General features: G+C 40.1%; 2 protein-coding genes across 2 annotated transcripts; both read left to right on the top strand.

The window, feature by feature from the left end:
- The first annotated feature begins 11,553 nt into the window (after positions 1-11,553).
- On the top strand, positions 11,554-14,080 carry LOC129953610 (uncharacterized). Its single transcript, XM_056066853.1, has 2 exons — positions 11,554-12,263; positions 12,928-14,080. The coding sequence occupies exon 2, from the start codon at positions 12,941-12,943 to the stop codon at positions 14,078-14,080; it is 1,140 nt and encodes a 379-aa protein (XP_055922828.1). The 5' UTR covers positions 11,554-12,263; positions 12,928-12,940.
- Positions 14,081-14,450: 370 nt separating this feature from the next.
- Positions 14,451-18,371, top strand: LOC129953609 (uncharacterized). Its single transcript, XM_056066852.1, has one exon. The coding sequence runs from the start codon at positions 14,451-14,453 to the stop codon at positions 18,369-18,371; it is 3,921 nt and encodes a 1,306-aa protein (XP_055922827.1).
- Positions 18,372-19,257: the final 886 nt, after the last annotated feature.

The raw sequence follows: 19,257 nt of genomic DNA, 5'->3' as shown, positions 1-19,257 counted from the left end.
TGTCCATTAGGTGCCGACTTTGATACCTTTTAGATGCGTTTTAAGCGAGATATTCGCATTTAAAGTTTGGACATGGATTTTTGCCCATAACTTGTTGTAGAGTTGGTCTTATTCAAAGATAGGCACACCAATGGAAAGGGAATGATTCCTAGATCACAATCCTGAAATTTCAGCCATCTAGGTGGTCTAGATCAAGAAATATTGGAGTTCAAAAATTGTCCATTGGGTGCCGACTTTGATACCTTTTAGATGCGTTTTAAGCGAGATATTCGCATTTAAAGTTTGGACATGGATTTTTGCCCATAACTTGTTGTAGAGTTGGTCTTATTCAAAGATAGGCACACCAATGGAAAGGGAATGATTCCTAGATCACAATCCTGAAATTTCAGCCATCTAGGTGGTCTAGATCAAGAAATATTGGAGTTCAAAAATTGTCCATTAGGTGCCGCCTTTGATACCTTTTAGATGCGTTTTAAGCGAGATATTCGCATTTAAAGTTTGGACATGGATTTTTGCCCATAACTTGTTGTAGAGTTGGTCTTATTCAAAGATAGGCACACCAATTGAAAGGGAATGATTCCTAGATCACAATCCTGAAATTTCAGCCATCTAGGTGGTCTAGATCAAGAAATATTGGAGTTCAAAAATTGTCCTTTAGGTGCCGACTTTGATACCTTTTAGATGCGTTTTAAGCGAGATATTCGCATTTAAAGTTTGGACATGGACTTTTGCCCATAACTTGTTGTAGAGTTGGTCTTATTCAAAGATAGGCACACCAATGGAAAGGGAATGATTCCTAGATCACAATCCTGAAATTTCAGCCATCTAGGTGGTCTAGATCAAGAAATATTGGAGTTCAAAAATTGTCCATTAGGTGCCGACTTTGATACCTTTTAGATGCGTTTTAAGCGAGATATTCGCATTTAAAGTTTGGACATGGATTTTTGCCCATAACTTGTTGTAGAGTTGGTCTTATTCAAAGATAGGCACACCAATGGAAAGGGAATGATTCCTAGATCACAATCCTGAAATTTCAGCCATCTAGGTGGTCTAGATCAAGAAATATTGGAGTTCAAAAATTGTCCATTAGGTGCCGACTTTGATACCTTTTAGATGCGTTTTAAGCGAGATATTCGCATTTAAAGTTTGGACATGGATTTTTGCCCATAACTTGTTGTAGAGTTGGTCTTATTCAAAGATAGGCACACCAATGGAAAGGGAATGATTCCTAGATCACAATCCTGAAATTTCAGCCATCTAGGTGGTCTAGATCAAGAAATATTGGAGTTCAAAAATTGTCCATTAGGTGCCGACTTTGATACCTTTTAGATGCGTTTTAAGCGAGATATTCGCATTTAAAGTTTGGACATGGATTTTTGCCCATAACTTGTTGTAGAGTTGGTCTTATTCAAAGATAGGCACACCAATGGAAAGGGAATGATTCCTAGATCACAATCCTGAAATTTCAGCCATCTAGGTGGTCTAGATCAAGAAATATTGGAGTTCAAAAATTGTCCATTGGGTGCCGACTTTGATACCTTTTAGATGCGTTTTAAGCGAGATATTCGCATTTAAAGTTTGGACATGGATTTTTGCCCATAACTTGTTGTAGAGTTGGTCTTATTCAAAGATAGGCACACCAATGGAAAGGGAATGATTCCTAGATCACAATCCTGAAATTTCAGCCATCTAGGTGGTCTAGATCAAGAAATATTGGAGTTCAAAAATTGTCCATTAGGTGCCGCCTTTGATACCTTTTAGATGCGTTTTAAGCGAGATATTCGCATTTAAAGTTTGGACATGGACTTTTGCCCATAACTTGTTGTAGAGTTGGTCTTATTCAAAGATAGGCACACCAATGGAAAGGGAATGATTCCTAGATCACAATCCTGAAATTTCAGCCATCTAGGTGGTCTAGATCAAGAAATATTGGAGTTCAAAAATTGTCCATTAGGTGTCGCCTTTGATACCTTTTAGATGCGTTTTAAGCGAGATATTCGCATTTAAAGTTTGGACATGGATTTTTGCCCATAACTTGTTGTAGAGTTGGTCTTATTCAAAGATAGGCACACCAATGGAAAGGGAATGATTCCTAGATCAAGAAATATTGGAGTTCAAAAATTGTCCATTAGGTGCCGACTTTGATACCTTTTAGATGCGTTTTAAGCGAGATATTCGCATTTAAAGTTTGGACATGGATTTTTGCCCATAACTTGTTGTAGAGTTGGTCTTATTCAAAGATAGGCACACCAATGGAAAGGGAATGATTCCTAGATCACAATCCTGAAATTTCAGCCATCTAGGTGGTCTAGATCAAGAAATATTGGAGTTCAAAAATTGTCCATTAGGTGCCGACTTTGATACCTTTTAGATGCGTTTTAAGCGAGATATTCGCATTTAAAGTTTGGACATGGATTTTTGCCCATAACTTGTTGTAGAGTTGGTCTTATTCAAAGATAGGCACACCAATGGAAAGGGAATGATTCCTAGATCACAATCCTGAAATTTCAGCCATCTAGGTGATCTAGATCAAGAAATATTGGAGTTCAAAAATTGTCCATTAGGTGCCGACTTTGATACCTTTTAGATGCGTTTTAAGCGAGATATTCGCATTCAAAGTTTGGACATGGATTTTTGCCCATAACTTGTTGTAGAGTTGGTCTTATTCAAAGATAGGCACACCAATGGAAAGGGAATGATTCCTAGATCACAATCCTGAAATTTCAGCCATCTAGGTGGTCTAGATCAAGAAATATTGGAGTTCAAAAATTGTCCATTAGGTGCCGACTTTGATACCTTTTAGATGCGTTTTAAGCTAGATATTCGCATTTAAAGTTTGGACATGGATTTTTGCCCATAACTTGTTGTAGAGTTGGTCTTATTCAAAGATAGGACACCAATGGAAAGGGAATGATTCCTAGATCACAATCCTGAAATTTCAGCCATCTAGGTGGTCTACATCAAGAAATATTGGAGTTCAAAAATTGTCCATTAGGTGCCGACTTTGATACCTTTTAGATGCGTTTTAAGCGAGATATTCGCATTTAAAGTTTGGACATGGATTTTTGCCCATAACTTGTTGTAGAGTTGGTCTTATTCAAAGATAGGCACACCAATGGAAAGGGAATGATTCCTAGATCACAATCCTGAAATTTCAGCCATCTAGGTGGTCTAGATCAAGAAATATTGGAGTTCAAAGATTGTCCATTAGGTGCCGACTTTGATACCTTTTAGATGCGTTTTAAGCGAGATATTCGCATTTAAAGTTTGGACATGGATTTTTGCCCATAACTTGTTGTAGAGTTGGCCTTATTCAAAGATAGGCACACCAATGGAAAGGGAATGATTCCTAGATCACAATCCTGAAATTTCAGCCATCTAGGTGGTCTAGATCAAGAAATATTGGAGTTCAAAAATTGTCCATTAGGTGCCGACTTTGATACCTTTAAGATGCGTTTTAAGCGAGATATTCGCATTTAAAGTTTGGACATGGATTTTTGCCCATAACTTGTTGTAGAGTTGGTCTTATTCCAAGATAGGCACACCAATGGAAAGGGAATGATTCCTAGATCACAATCCTGAAATTTCAGCCATCTAGGTGGTCTAGATCAAGAAATATTGGAGTTCAAAAATTGTCCATTAGGTGCCGACTTTGATACCTTTTAGATGCGTTTTAAGCTAGATATTCGCATTTAAAGTTTGGACATGGATTTTTGCCCATAACTTGTTGTAGAGTTGGTCTTATTCAAAGATAGGACACCAATGGAAAGGGAATGATTCCTAGATCACAATCCTGAAATTTCAGCCATCTAGGTGGTCTACATCAAGAAATATTGGAGTTCAAAAATTGTCCATTAGGTGCCGACTTTGATACCTTTTAGATGCGTTTTAAGCGAGATATTCGCATTTAAAGTTTGGACATGGATTTTTGCCCATAACTTGTTGTAGAGTTGGTCTTATTCAAAGATAGGCACACCAATGGAAAGGGAATGATTCCTAGATCACAATCCTGAAATTTCAGCCATCTAGGTGGTCTAGATCAAGAAATATTGGAGTTCAAAGATTGTCCATTAGGTGCCGACTTTGATACCTTTTAGATGCGTTTTAAGCGAGATATTCGCATTTAAAGTTTGGACATGGATTTTTGCCCATAACTTGTTGTAGAGTTGGCCTTATTCAAAGATAGGCACACCAATGGAAAGGGAATGATTCCTAGATCACAATCCTGAAATTTCAGGCATCTAGGTGGTCTAGATCAAGAAATATTGGAGTTCAAAAATTGTCCATTAGGTGCCGACTTTGATACCTTTAAGATGCGTTTTAAGCGAGATATTCGCATTTAAAGTTTGGACATGGATTTTTGCCCATAACTTGTTGTAGAGTTGGTCTTATTCCAAGATAGGCACACCAATGGAAAGGGAATGATTCCTAGATCACAATCCTGAAATTTCAGCCATCTAGGTGGTCTAGATCAAGAAATATTGGAGTTCAAAAATTGTCCATTAGGTGCCAACTTTGATACCTTTTAGATGCGTTTTAAGCGAGATATTCGCATTTAAAGTTTGGACATGGATTTTTGCCCATAACTTGTTGTAGAGTTGGTCTTATTCAAAGATAGGCACACCAATGGAAAGGGAATGATTCCTAGATCACAATCCTGAAATTTCAGCCATCTAGGTGGTCTAGATCAAGAAATATTGGAGTTCAAAAATTGTTAATTAGGTGCCGACTTTGATACCTTTTAGATGCGTTTTAAGCGAGATATTCGCATTTAAAGTTTGGACATGGATTTTTGCCCATAACTTGTTGTAGAGTTGGTCTTATTCAAAGATAGGCACACCAATGGAAAGGGAATGATTCCTAGATCACAATCCTGAAATTTCAGCCATCTAGGTGGTCTAGATCAAGAAATATTGGAGTTCAAAAATTGTCCATTAGGTGCCGACTTTGATACCTTTTAGATGCGTTTTAAGCGAGATATTCGCATTTAAAGTTTGGACATGGATTTTTGCCCATAACTTGTTGTAGAGTTGGTCTTATTCAAAGATAGGCACACCAATGGAAAGGGAATGATTCCTAGATCACAATCCTGAAATTTCAGCCATCTAGGTGGTCTAGATCAAGAAATATTGGAGTTCAAAAATTGTACATTAGGTGCCGACTTTGATACCTTTTAGATGCGTTTTAAGCGAGATATTCGCATTTAAAGTTTGGACATGGATTTTTGCCCATAACTTGTTGTAGAGTTGGTCTTATTCAAAGATATGCGCACCAATGGAAAGGGAATGATTCCTAGATCACAATCCTGAAATTTCAGCCATCTAGGTGGTCTAGATCAAGAAATATTGGAGTTCAAAAATTGTCCATTAGGTGCCGACTTTGATACCTTTTAGATGCGTTTTAAGCGAGATATTCGCATTTAAAGTTTGGACATGGATTTTTGCCCATAACTTGTTGTAGAGTTGGTCTTATTCAAAGATAGGCACACCAATGGAAAGGGAATGATTCCTAGATCACAATCCTGAAATTTCAGCCATCTAGGTGGTCTAGATCAAGAAATATTGGAGTTCAAAATATGTCCATTAGGTGCCGACTTTGATACCTTTTAGATGCGTTTTTAAGCGAGATATTCGCATTTAAAGTTTGGACATGGATTTTTGCCCATAACTTGTTGTAGAGTTGGTCTTATTCAAAGATAGGCACACCAATGGAAAGGGAATGATTCCTAGATCACAATCCTGAAATTTCAGCCATCTAGGTGGTCTAGATCAAGAAATATTGGAGTTCAAAAATTGTCCATTAGGTGCCGACTTTGATACCTTTTAGATGCGTTTTAAGCGAGATATTCGCATTTAAAGTTTGGACATGGATTTTTGCCCATAACTTGTTGTAGAGTTGGTCTTATTTAAAGATAGGCACACCAATGGAAAGGGAATGATTCCTAGATCACAATCCTGAAATTTCAGCCATCTAGGTGGTCTAGATCAAGAAATATTGGAGTTCAAAAATTGTCCATTAGGTGCCGACTTTGATACCTTTTAGATGCGTTTTAAGCGAGATATTCGCATTTAAAGTTTGGACATGGATTTTTGCCCATAACTTGTTGTAGAGTTGGTCTTATTCAAAGATAGGCACACCAATGGAAAGGGAATGATTCCTAGATCACAATCCTGAAATTTCAGCCATTTAGGTGGTCTAGATCAAGAAATATTGGAGTTCAAAAATTGTCCATTAGGTGCCGACTTTGATACCTTTTAGATGCGTTTAAAGCGAGATATTCGCATTTAAAGTTTGGACATGGATTTTTGCCCATAACTTGTTGTAGAGTTGGTCTTATTCAAAGATAGGCACACCAATGGAAAGGGAATGATTCCTAGATCACAATCCTGAAATTTCAGCCATCTAGGTGGTCTAGATCAAGAAATATTGGAGTTCAAAAATTGTCCATTAGGTGCCGCCTTTGATACCTTTTAGATGCGTTTTAAGCGAGATATTCGCATTTAAAGTTTGGACATGGACTTTTGCCCATAACTTGTTGTAGAGTTGGTCTTATTCAAAGATAGGCACACCAATGGAAAGGGAATGATCCCTAGATCACAATCCTGAAATTTCAGCCATCTAGGTGGTCTAGATCAAGAAATATTGGAGTTCAAAAATTGTCCATTAGGTGCCGACTTTGATACCTTTTAGATGCGTTTTAAGCGAGATATTCGCATTTAAAGTTTGGACATGGATTTTTGCCCATAACTTGTTGTAGAGTTGGTCTTATTCAAAGATAGGCACACCAATGGAAAGGGAATGATTCCTAGATCACAATCCTAAAATTTCAGCCATCTAGGTGGTCTAGATCAAGAAATATTGGAGTTCAAAAATTGTCCATTAGGTGCCGACTTTGATACCTTTTAGATGCGTTTTAAGCGAGATATTCGCATTTAAAGTTTGGACATGGATTTTTGACCATAACTTGTTGTAGAGTTGGTCTTATTCAAAGATAGGCACACCAATGGAAAGGGAATGATTCCTAGATTACAATCCTGAAATTTCAGCCATCTAGGTGGTCTAGATCAAGAAATATTGGAGTTCAAAAATTGTCCATTAGGTGCCGACTTTGATACCTTTTAGATGCGTTTTAAGCGAGATATTCGCATTTAAAGTTTGGACATGGATTTTTGCCCATAACTTGTTGTAGAGTTGGTCTTATTCAAAGATAGGCACACCAATGGAAAGGGAATGATTCCTAGATCACAATCCTGAAATTTCAGCCATCTAGGTGGTCTAGATCAAGAAATATTGGAGTTCAAAAATTCTCCATTAGGTGCCGACTTTGATACCTTTTAGATGCGTTTTAAGCGAGATATTCGCATTTAAAGTTTGGACATGGATTTTTGCCCATAACTTGTTGTAGAGTTGGTCTTATTCAAAGATAGGCACACCAATGGAAAGGGAATGATTCCTAGATCACAATCCTGAAATTTCAGCCATCTAGGTGGTCTAGATCAAGAAATATTGGAGTTCAAAAATTGTCCATTAGGTGCCGACTTTGATACCTTTTAGATGCGTTTTAAGCGAGATATTCGCATTTAAAGTTTGGACATGGATTTTTGCCCATAACTTGTTGTAGAGTTGGTCTTATTCAAAGATAGGCACACCAATGGAAAGGGAATGATTCCTAGATCACAATCCTGAAATTTCAGCCATCTAGGTGGTCTAGATCAAGAAATATTGGAGTTCAAAAATTGTCCATTAGGTGCCGACTTTAATACCTTTTAAATGCGTTTTAAGCGAGATATTCGCATTTAAAGTTTGGACATGGATTTTTGCCCATAACTTGTTGTAGAGTTGGTCTTATTCAAAGATAGGCACACCAATGGAAAGGGAATGATTCCTAGATCACAATCCTGAAATTTCAGCCATCTAGGTGGTCTAGATCAAGAAATATTGGAGTTCAAAAATTGTCCATTAGGTGCCGACTTTGATACCTTTTAGATGCGTTTTAAGCGAGATATTCGCATTTAAAGTTTGGACATGGATTTTTGCCCATAACTTGTTGTAGAGTTGGTCTTATTCAAAGATAGGCACACCAATGGAAAGGGAATGATTCCTAGATCACAATCCTGAAATTTCAGCCATCTAGGTGGTCTAGATCAAGAAATATTGGAGTTCAAAAATTGTCCATTAGGTGCCGACTTTGATACCTTTTAGATGCGTTTTAAGCGAGATATTCGCATTTAAAGTTTGGACATGGATTTTTGCCCATAACTTGTTGTAGAGTTGGTCTTATTCAAAGATAGGCACACCAATGGAAAGGGAATGATTCCTAGATCACAATCCTGAAATTTCAGCCATCTAGGTGGTCTAGATCAAGAAATATTGGAGTTCAAAAATTGTCCATTAGGTGCCGACTTTGATACCTTTTAGATGCGTTTTAAGCGAGATATTCGCATTTAAAGTTTGGACATGGATTTTTGCCCATAACTTGTTGTAGAGTTGGTCTTATTTTAAGATAGGCACACCAATGGAAAGGGAATGATTCCTAGATCACAATCCTGAAATTTCAGCCATCTAGGTGGTCTAGATCAAGAAATATTGGAGTTCAAAAATTCTCCATTAGGTGCCGACTTTGATACCTTTTAGATGCGTTTTAAGCGAGATATTCGCATTTAAAGTTTGGACATGGATTTTTGCCCATAACTTGTTGTAGAGTTGGTCTTATTCAAAGATAGGCACACCAATGGAAAGGGAATGATTCCTAGATCACAATCCTGAAATTTCAGCCATCTAGGTGGTCTAGATCAAGAAATATTGGAGTTTAAAAATTGTCCATTAGGTTCCGACTTTGATACCTTTTAGATGCGTTTTAAGCGAGATATTCGCATTTAAAGTTTGGACATGGATTTTTGCCCATAACTTGTTGTAGAGTTGGTCTTATTCAAAGATAGGCACACCAATGGAAAGGGAATGATTCCTAGATCACAATCCTGAAATTTCAGCCATCTAGGTGGTCTAGATCAAGAAATATTGGAGTTCAAAATATGTCCATTAGGTGCCGACTTTGATACCTTTTAGATGCGTTTTAAGCGAGATATTCGCATTTAAAGTTTGGACATTGATTTTTGCCCATAACTTGTTGTAGAGTTGGTCTTATTTAAAGATAGGCACACCAATGGAAAGGGAATGATTCCTAGATCACAATCCTGAAATTTCAGCCATCTAGGTGGTCTAGATCAAGAAATATTGGAGTTCAAAAATTGTCCATTAGGTGCCGACTTTGATACCTTTTAGATGCGTTTTAAGCGAGATATTCGCATTTAAAGTTTGGACATGGATTTTTGCCCATAACTTGTTGTAGAGTTGGTCTTATTCAAAGATAGGCACACCAATGGAAAGGGAATGATTCCTAGATCACAATCCTGAAATTTCAGCCATTTAGGTGGTCTAGATCAAGAAATATTGGAGTTCAAAAATTGTCCATTAGGTGCCGACTTTGATACCTTTTAGATGCGTTTTAAGCGAGATATTCGCATTTAAAGTTTGGACATGGATTTTTGCCCATAACTTGTTGTAGAGTTGGTCTTATTCAAAGATAGGCACACCAATGGAAAGGGAATGATTCCTAGATCACAATCCTGAAATTTCAACCATCTAGGTGGTCTAGATCAATAAATATTGGAGTTCAAAAATTGTCCATTAGGTGCCGACTTTGATACCTTTTAGATGCGTTTTAAGCGAGATATTCGCATTTAAAGTTTGGACATGGATTTTTGCCCATAACTTGTTGTAGAGTTGGTCTTATTCAAAGATAGGCACACCAATGGAAAGGGAATGATTCCTAGATCACAATCCTGAAATTTCAGCCATCTAGGTGGTCTAGATCAAGAAATATTGGAGTTCAAAAATTGTCCATTAGGTGCCGACTTTGATACCTTTTAGATGCGTTTTAAGCGAGATATTCGCATTTAAAGTTTGGACATGGATTTTTGCCCATAACTTGTTGTAGAGTTGGTCTTATTCAAAGATAGGCACACCAATGGAAAGGGAATGATTCCTAGATCACAATCCTGAAATTTCAGCCATCTAGGTGGTCTAGATCAAGAAATATTGGAGTTCAAAAATTGTCCATTAGGTGCCGACTTTGATACCTTTTAGATGCGTTTTAAGCGAGATATTCGCATTTAAAGTTTGGACATGGATTTTTGCCCATAACTTGTTGTAGAGTTGGTCTTATTCAAAGATAGGCACACCAATGGAAAGGGAATGATTCCTAGATCACAATCCTGAAATTTCAGCCATCTAGGTGGTCTAGATCAAGAAATATTGGAGTTCAAAAATTGTCCATTAGGTGCCGACTTTGATACCTTTTAGATGCGTTTTAAGCGAGATATTCGCATTTAAAGTTTGGACATGGATTTTTGCCCATAACTTGTTGTAGAGTTGGTCTTATTCAAAGATAGGCACACCAATGGAAAGGGAATGATTCCTAGATCACAATCCTGAAATTTCAGCCATCTAGGTGGTCTAGATCAAGAAATATTGGAGTTCAAAAATTGTCCATTAGGTGCCGCCTTTGATACCTTTTAGATGCGTTTTAAGCGAGATATTCGCATTTAAAGTTTGGACATGGACTTTTGCCCATAACTTGTTGTAGAGTTGGTCTTATTCAAAGATAGGCACACCAATGGAAAGGGAATGATTCCTAGATCACAATCCTGAAATTTCAGCCATCTAGGTGGTCTAGATCAAGAAATATTGGAGTTCAAAAATTGTCCATTAGGTGCCGACTTTGATACCTTTTAGATGCGTTTTAAGCGAGATATTCGCATTTAAAGTTTGGACATGGATTTTTGCCCATAACTTGTTGTAGAGTTGGTCTTATTCAAAGATAGGCACACCAATGGAAAGGGAATGATTCCTAGATCACAATCCTGAAATTTCAGCCATCTAGGTGGTCTAGATCAAGAAATATTGGAGTTCAAAAATTGTCCATTAGGTGCCGACTTTGATACCTTTTAGATGCGTTTTAAGCGAGATATTCGCATTTAAAGTTTGGACATGGATTTTTGCCCATAACTTGTTGTAGAGTTGGTCTTATTCAAAGATAGGCACACCAATGGAAAGGGAATGATTCCTAGATCACAATCCTGAAATTTCAGCCATCTAGGTGGTCTATGTATCGAACTGAAAGAGAATAGAGCTTTCAGGTTCGATGAGAGATGCTTTTGCTTTCCTGCGAGTAAGCAATAGGCTTTTATTTAGTTAGTTGCACGAAAGAACTCGACCGAGTCGGGCTAACGAGAGGGAACGGTTTCGTTTTAGGTTTTAATTTAATTGAATAAAGGAAAGATCGTGGTTTTTTGGGCATTGCCTTTTTCCACGTTAAATGATTGTGTTTTTATTTATTCTTGTTTCGGGTTTATTTATACAGTCCACTGCCCCAATGGCGTCGAAATATTGGTCCTTCGAGCCTGATATGTATCAGTGTCGGGAATCAAAAAAAAAAAAACAATAGAATTCTATGGAAAGAAATATACATACATATGTATATGGATAAGAGGCTACGCAAAAATCACGTACGCCGCAAAACAGCGATAGCATTCGGAGCATTCTATGGAAAGAAATATACATACACATATGTACATGGGTAAGAGGCTACGTAAAATCAGGTACGCCACAAAATATCACATCGATAGCATTTGGAGAGAATCGGTAAGTCCGTTTTTTATTCTTTTCTATTTAATGGACGAAAGAATGTTCGAGACGACGCGACAGCTCATTGGAAAAAACCCAATGATGCAGCTGCAAAACAAACCCCATTAGGTATCTTTTTTCCTTTTATATTTTTCCCCTTTAGCATATAGAACAACAAACTTGTGTGCGGTCACATGACATAAGCCACACCCCGAACGAGAGATACACAAAATATATAGTACTCGTATGCGAGACTATAAACACACGAGAGATACACAAAAGGTACAGTGCTCGTACGCGAGACTAAAAACACACAGAGAGATACACATAATGTATAGCGCAGACGGTTCACGCAGTGGTGAATGAAAATATTCATTCAATGTGCGTCGTTCTGCGGTGTAAGTTGGATTTTTTGTGTGTTCCTAAATTTAAAAACGAATAATCAGTGTTATATTTACAAAATATTTTTGATCGAAAGAGATTAATAACGGGAAAGATTTGATCGCAGCGATTCAGCTGAACAAAGACGATAGAAGAAAAAATAAAATAAGTTTTTTTTTGAGAAAATTAAAAGAGAGGTGAGAAACAATATATTTTTCTTTGGTGTACAGTTTCGGGTGTGTTGTTGCTGTGTGCCGACAAATTGTCGCCGGTCGATAGAGGAAAGTGTTTTTTTTTTTTTTTTTTTTTTTTTTTCGGTTTGGGAAAATAAAACAATGGAAAGAAAATGTGACAAAAACATTAAATTATTTAGAACAACGCTCTCAAAGCATGTTTATGCGAGGCGTTTGTGCGAGGGGGGCGAGAACAACGTTTTTAAAGCATGTTTATGCGAGACGTTTGTGCGAGAGGGGAGAGAACAACGTTATCAAAAGCATGGTTATGCGAGACGTTTGTGTGTGAGAGAGCTTGCAAGCAAAAAAAAAAATGGGGGAAGGCACAATTAAAACAACACTAGCAACAGCACACTCCAGGAGCGGATTGAGTCGCGACCTTTTATTTATAGCTTATTTTTTATTTTGGATTGAGTCGGGTCCTTTTCGTTAGTCTTTGAGAAACATTTTTTTTTTTTTTTTCCTTTTCGTATTTATTCTTTATGTTCTCGCTTTTTTGTCTTTATATATTATTTTAAACAAGAAAGGTCCGACCCGATTCTCCTATATATATATGATTTTCAGCATTTATTCTTTCAGCAATTAATATGTCCACATAATAATGACATATGTTTTTTTATAATTAAAGGAAAGAACGAGAGATGGAGCCAGTTGAGGAAAATTATGGCTACCTTTTCCAGGCGGCTGTTAACGCCATCGAGAGGATGGTGTCATTTTGCCGTTCCGAGAGGTTGGGCGTCTGTCCAAAGGAGGGAGTTGCCGTAAGACTGGAGGCCTTGGGAGAGTCATGGGCCCAGCTAAAGGCAATGGAGAGGAGGCTGGTGGCAGCGGACGATCCGCTTAAAACAGCCGAAGTCGAGAGGAAGGTGGCGGAGGCCGAGGAGTCGTACTTCAACGCCTCAGCCATCCTTAAGGAGAGGGTCAAGGAATTGACGCCGAGAGAGGACGTGGACGCGCCGCAGATCGCCGTACAGGTGTCGATGCCATTTTCGCAGCACGATGTGAAAAACACCTGGGGCGAATTTGATGGCGTCATCACAAAGTGGCAGGGATTCCGAGACAGATTCCTAGCGGCCGTCCACGAGAACAAGAACATCTCGCCTGCGTATAAGTTCGCGTACTTAAAGGGCTCTTTAACGGGAAAGGCAGCTCGGACGCTGGGAGAGTGGCAGCTCACAGAGAGCAACTACGCTGAGGCATGGCAGCGCCTCAACGACGTATATAGTCGACAATACGCCACCTGTAGGGAGCTGCTTCGGCAGTTCTTCAGGCTACCATCGCTGATGGAGCATCCGCGAGCTGCTGAGCTGGAAAGAATGTCAAATGTAACCCATGAGACAATGAGGCAGCTGAAGGCCCAGGGTATCCCCACGGAAAGCTGGGATATGATTGTGGTCCACATGCTCCATGAAAGGATGGATGGAGAAACGGCCTGCAAGTGGGAGGAGAGCAGGACTTCAGAGCAGCCAACTGTGCGAGAGATATGCGCCTTCCTGGAGAGGAGGGCGACAGCCTTGGAAAGTGCCCAGAGTGTTAGACGAAGGGAAGCGCCGATGCCGTCAACATCGGCTCAGGCCCTAGCAAGGGCATGGAAAGAGGAGAAGGCCAATAAAGGAGGGAAAAAGAAGCCATGCCAAGCTTGCGCTTCCATGGACCTGTCCAGATTTTTTAGCGTTGAGCCTGGCAGGACGATACAGATTCGTCCAATCGAGAGGGATCTGTGCCAACTGTCTGAAGACAGGCCACATGCCAAAGGACTGTTTCCAGGGACCGTGCACTAGGTGCCCTGGAAGGCAGATGCATAATAGTGAACTTTGTCCCATCAAAGGCGGAAAGAAGAGCGAGGCAGCGCTTCCAATTCAGCTGCAGTCAAGGAAACGGCAAACTGCCGCTCAGAGAGAGAAAAAGGAGAGAGGGGATTGACTAGAGGTCATCCCAGCTAAGCACCCGAAGACAGACGAGAGAGTTGCTAGGAAAGAAGGAAGAGCGAGAGGGCAGGACAGTAAAAATGAAGAATCCTGTGATTCTAGCGAGAAAGTGTCATGGGCAGACTTTAAAAGAATCAATAAAAAAAATTCAATTGCACTTTATTCCGAGAGTTTTATTGATAGGGAAAGAGAAGGTCAGACACTTGTGCCGACGGCACAAGTCATGATCAGGATAGAAGGGAAGGATTATGGTCCTGTACGGGCCCTGTTAGATACTGGAGCTCAACCAAATTTGGTGAGTTACCAGCTAATGGAAAGATTGGCCCTTGACAAAAGGCAAGCGGCAAGAGAGGTCGTAGGTATCAGAGGGGAGCCGCTTCACATCAAATATTATACTAGGCTCAGGGTTGGGCCATGGTTCGATTCACAGGTCACGATAGAACAAGAATTTTGGGTATTGCCACGGCAGGAGGGATGGCAGCCGATGACTTTACCGCTGGGAAGGAGATGCCCGGTTGAATCAATACAACAGGGTTCTCCATTGGCTGATCCCGAATACTGGAAAGGTGCGCAAATTGATTTGATACTTGGATGCAAATTCATAGCAGAAATGTTTGCTTCAACCATGGAAAGACAGGCAGCTGGTATGCTGTGCATGGAGACCATATTTGGCAAAATAGTTCTTGGACAGACGAAAGAGTCAAAGGGTATGACAAGAGCCCAGCAGGCATACGTTGTATCGCCGAGCAATGAGGAGCTGCACGCAGCACTGAAACAATTGTGGACTCTCGACGAAGTTGGCAACACAATTTCGAGATCAAGAGAAGAAGAGTTGGTAGAGAAAAACTTTATTGACACGTTTAGGAGAGACAACTCTGGAAGATTTATTGTCACGATTCCTCTCAAGGAATCAGGGAAGAATATTGGCACTACTGAGCTCACAGCCAAGCGTAGGTTCTTTGCTCTGGAAAGAAAATTAGAAAGAGATACAGATCTGAAAGAGAAGTATGTGAACTTCATGAGAGAGTACGAGAGAATGGGGCACATGACACAAGTTAGTGGTATGTCCCGTGGAGAGATCGTCTATCACATACCGCATCATTGTGTGACGAAGAAATTCCGAGTAGTCTTTGATGCAAGCTGCAAGACCGACAAGGGGATCTCACTCAATGAAGTGCAAATGATAGGAGAGAAGTTACAAAAGGATCTCCACGAGATTCTAATGCGATTTAGAAGGCACAGGGTGGCGATTAGTGCAGACATCAAGATGATGTTCCGCATGGTAAAGATTGCGAAAGAACAGTGGGATCTTCAGCGTATATTCTGGAGAGAGAGCCCACAGGAAAGACTGAAAGAATACTGGCTCACTGTAGTCACGTATGGGATGGCATCATCGGCGCACAATTCAGTACGAGCGCTGATGCAGTGTGCCAAGGAGGCGGAAAGAGTGTTTCCCAAAGCATCCAAGGCAATCATAGAAGATTTCTACATGGATGATTGTGCGACGGGAGCAGATTCAGAGAGAGAAGCGATAGAACTGTCAAAAGAAATTGACTCTGTGTTAAAAGGTGCAGGGTTTGAACTAAGGAAATGGAAATCAAACTCGAGAGCACTAGTGAAAGATATGGAATTCGAAGATGTTCTGTTCCAGGAAGAGGACAAGACATCGATACTTGGTTTAAAATGGCTATTACGTGAAGACCAATTCACTTTTGTGGTCAAAACCCCCAATACACAACAAGAACTTATGACGAAGAGAAAAATCGTAAGCTGTATTGCTCAGCTATACGATCCTAATGGCTTCATCTCGCCAGTCACAATTAGCGGCAAGATCCTCATTCAAGACATATGGCGTCTGAAGACTGATTGGGATGAAGAACTTCCGAAAGAGATATTAGAAAGATGGACAGAATTCTGGAAAGAGATTGTCTTCTTGGAGGACATAAGGATAGATCGATGGATTGGAGCAACCTCAAGAGTACGGAAAGAGATCCATGGATTTTCAGACGCGTCCGAGAAGGCGTATGGAGCGGTTATTTATGTTAGAACCGAACAGCCAAATGGAGAGACATGGTCCACGCTATTGACAGCAAAAACGCGTGTGGCACCATTAAAGACAGTGACAATACCACGTCTCGAGCTGGCTGCGGCGGAATTGCTAGGAAGACTGGTTGTCGATGTAATGAAGACGATGGAATGGAGAGGGGTGGAGTATCACCTATGGACAGATTCTCTGGTGGCATTACACTGGATCAATAAAACGCCATGTGAATTGAAGACATTCGTCGCAAACAGAGTTGCATCCATACAAACAAATACCGAGATCGAAAGATGGAGACATGTTGGGACGAAAGACAACCCAGCAGACCTTCTAAGTAGAGGAGTGAAGCCGTCGGTGTTAATCAAGAGTCGACTATGGCTGCACGGACCAGAGTGGCTCATACAACCCAAATCGAGTTGGACATCTGAAAATTTTGTGCCAAATGTTTCAGATGGGGGGAGGGATGAGATGAAAGTGCTTACGATAATGAAGTTCTCAGAACCATTATCGATGCGTACGAAAGATGGAAAGAGTGTGTCTATAATTGAATATTCACACACGCTCGAGAAAGCGATAGGTATAATAGGGTTTATTTTTCGGTATGTCAATTCACTAAGAGCAAGGGTGAAGCGACGGATAGAGGAGGAAAGAAAATATGGAAAGAATTATAGGCGCTCTAAGCGTCTGAGGGAAAGAAGCGAAAGAACATGTATTCAGCTGACATCTGTTGAAAAGAGTCAGGCAATGGATCATGTATTACGGAAAGAACAGGAAAGATATTTTGGGAAAGACATTTCATGCTTAAAGAAAGATAAGTGTTTACCGGAAAGAAGCAATATAGAATCCTTGAAACCCATACTAGATGAGAAAAACATTCTAAGGGTTGGAGGACGTCTGGACAGAGCGAATATGAGATACGAGAGGCGACATCCAGCAATCGTACCTAGTGGTTCACGGTTGGCATGGCTGATCATGGATAGCGCTCATACAGCTACAAAGCATGGAGCTGTGCAGGTTATGATGCAACATATACGCGAAAGATTTTGGATCCCAAGACTGAGAAGTGAATTGAGAAGATTTTTACACAAATGTGTGGTGTGTGTCCGATACAACCATCGTTTCGAAACGCAACTGATGGCGGACTTGCCGAGAGAGAGAGTAACACCAGGAAAGCCATTTCTGCATTCAGGGGTAGACTATGCAGGACCCTTTGAAATCAAAACGATAGACAGAGCAGGCGAGCAGATCGTAAGGCAGAAGTGTTGGGTATCCGTTTTCGTATGCCTGAAGACGAGAGCCATACATATTGATGTGGTGTCAGATCTAACATCAGTAGCATTTATCGCTTGTTACGAAAGATTTATTGCCCGGAGAGGAAGATGCGAGAGAATTTATAGCGACAATGGCACTGCCTTTGTTGGTGCAGCGAAAGAGTTGCGAAAAGCAAAAGAGCTCTGGCATGGAAAGGAGACGCTCGACTTTGTCGGCGCAAAGGGGACAGAATGGAGGTTCATGACTCCTGCGGCACCGCATCAAGGCGGGATCTATGAAGCAGCAGTCAAATCGATGAAGTTTCATCTCAAGAGAGTAGTGGGCCTGCGGGTCCTAGGGTATGAGCAATTCCTGACTCTTTTGGTAGGAATTGAGGCCATTTTGAACTCAAGGCCGCTGCAAGCGTTAAGCGACGATCCAGGCGATTTGCAGGCGCTAACGCCGGGACATTTTTTGGTTGGCGAACCATTAGTCCTGCCACTGCCGTTTTTGACCAGCGAATTGCCGAATTCTCATGGGGTAAGGCTTTGGAAAGAACGAAAGACAATGCTCGCACATTTTTGGACAAGATGGAGAGAGGAGTACTTAGTAACTCTGTTGGAAAGAAAGAAATGGAGAAGAGAGAAGCACGGTGTGAAGGAGGGACAACTATGCGTGATCAAAAGTGAGAACTTCCCACCATCAGCTTGGGCTTTGGGACGAATCCTGAGGATAATAAAAGGGAAAGATGGTCTTGTCCGGAACGTAGTGATCCAGACTGCAACAAATCAGCTAACGAGGCCAGTACAGAAGATCTGCATATTGCCAACGGAAAGAGATGACGAAAGATAAACATAATTATAATATGTAATCATGTAATATTTAAGTTAGTTATAAGAAATTATAAATAATATACAGAGTAGTAGAAAACCTTAGGTTTTCGCCGGGACTGTATCGAACTGAAAGAGAATAGAGCTTTCAGGTTCGATGAGAGATGCTTTTGCTTTCCTGCGAGTAAGCAACAGGCTTTTATTTAGTTAGTTGCACGAAAGAACTCGACCGAGTCGGGCTAACGAGAGGGAACGGTTTCGTTTTAGGTTTTAATTTAATTGAATAAAGGAAAGATCGTGGTTTTTTGGGCATTGCCTTTTTCCACGTTAAATGATTGTGTTTTTATTTATTCTTGTTTCGGGTTTATTTATACAGTCCACTGCCCCAATGGCGTCGAAATAGTCTAGATCAAGAAATATTGGAGTTCAAAAATTGTCCATTAGGTGCCGACTTTGATACCTTTTAGATGCCTTCTAAGCGAGATATTCGCATTTAAAGTTTGGACATGGATTTTTGCCCATAACTTGTTGTAGAGTTGGTCTTATATAGGCACACCAATGGAAAGGGAATGATTCCTAGATCACAATCCTGAAATTTCAGCCATCTAGGTGGTCTAGATCAAGAAATATTGGAGTTCAAAAATTGTCCATTAGGTGCCGACTTTGATACCTTTTAGATGCGTTTTAAGCGAGATATTCGCATTTAAAGTTTGGACATGGATTTTTGCCCATAACTTGTTGTAGAGTTGGTCTTATTCAAAGATAGGCACACCAATGGAAAGGGAATGATTCCTAGATCACAATCCTGAAATTTCAGCCATCTAGGTGGTCTAGATCAAGAAATATTGGAGTTCAAAAATTGTCCATTAGTTGCCGACTTTGATACCTTTTAGATGCGTTTTAAGCGA

Source organism: Eupeodes corollae, unplaced genomic scaffold (genome assembly GCF_945859685.1).
Source record: "Eupeodes corollae unplaced genomic scaffold, idEupCoro1.1 scaffold_498, whole genome shotgun sequence".
NCBI lineage: Eukaryota > Metazoa > Arthropoda > Insecta > Diptera > Syrphidae > Eupeodes > Eupeodes corollae.
This window is presented reverse-complemented; position numbering and strand designations above follow the sequence as displayed.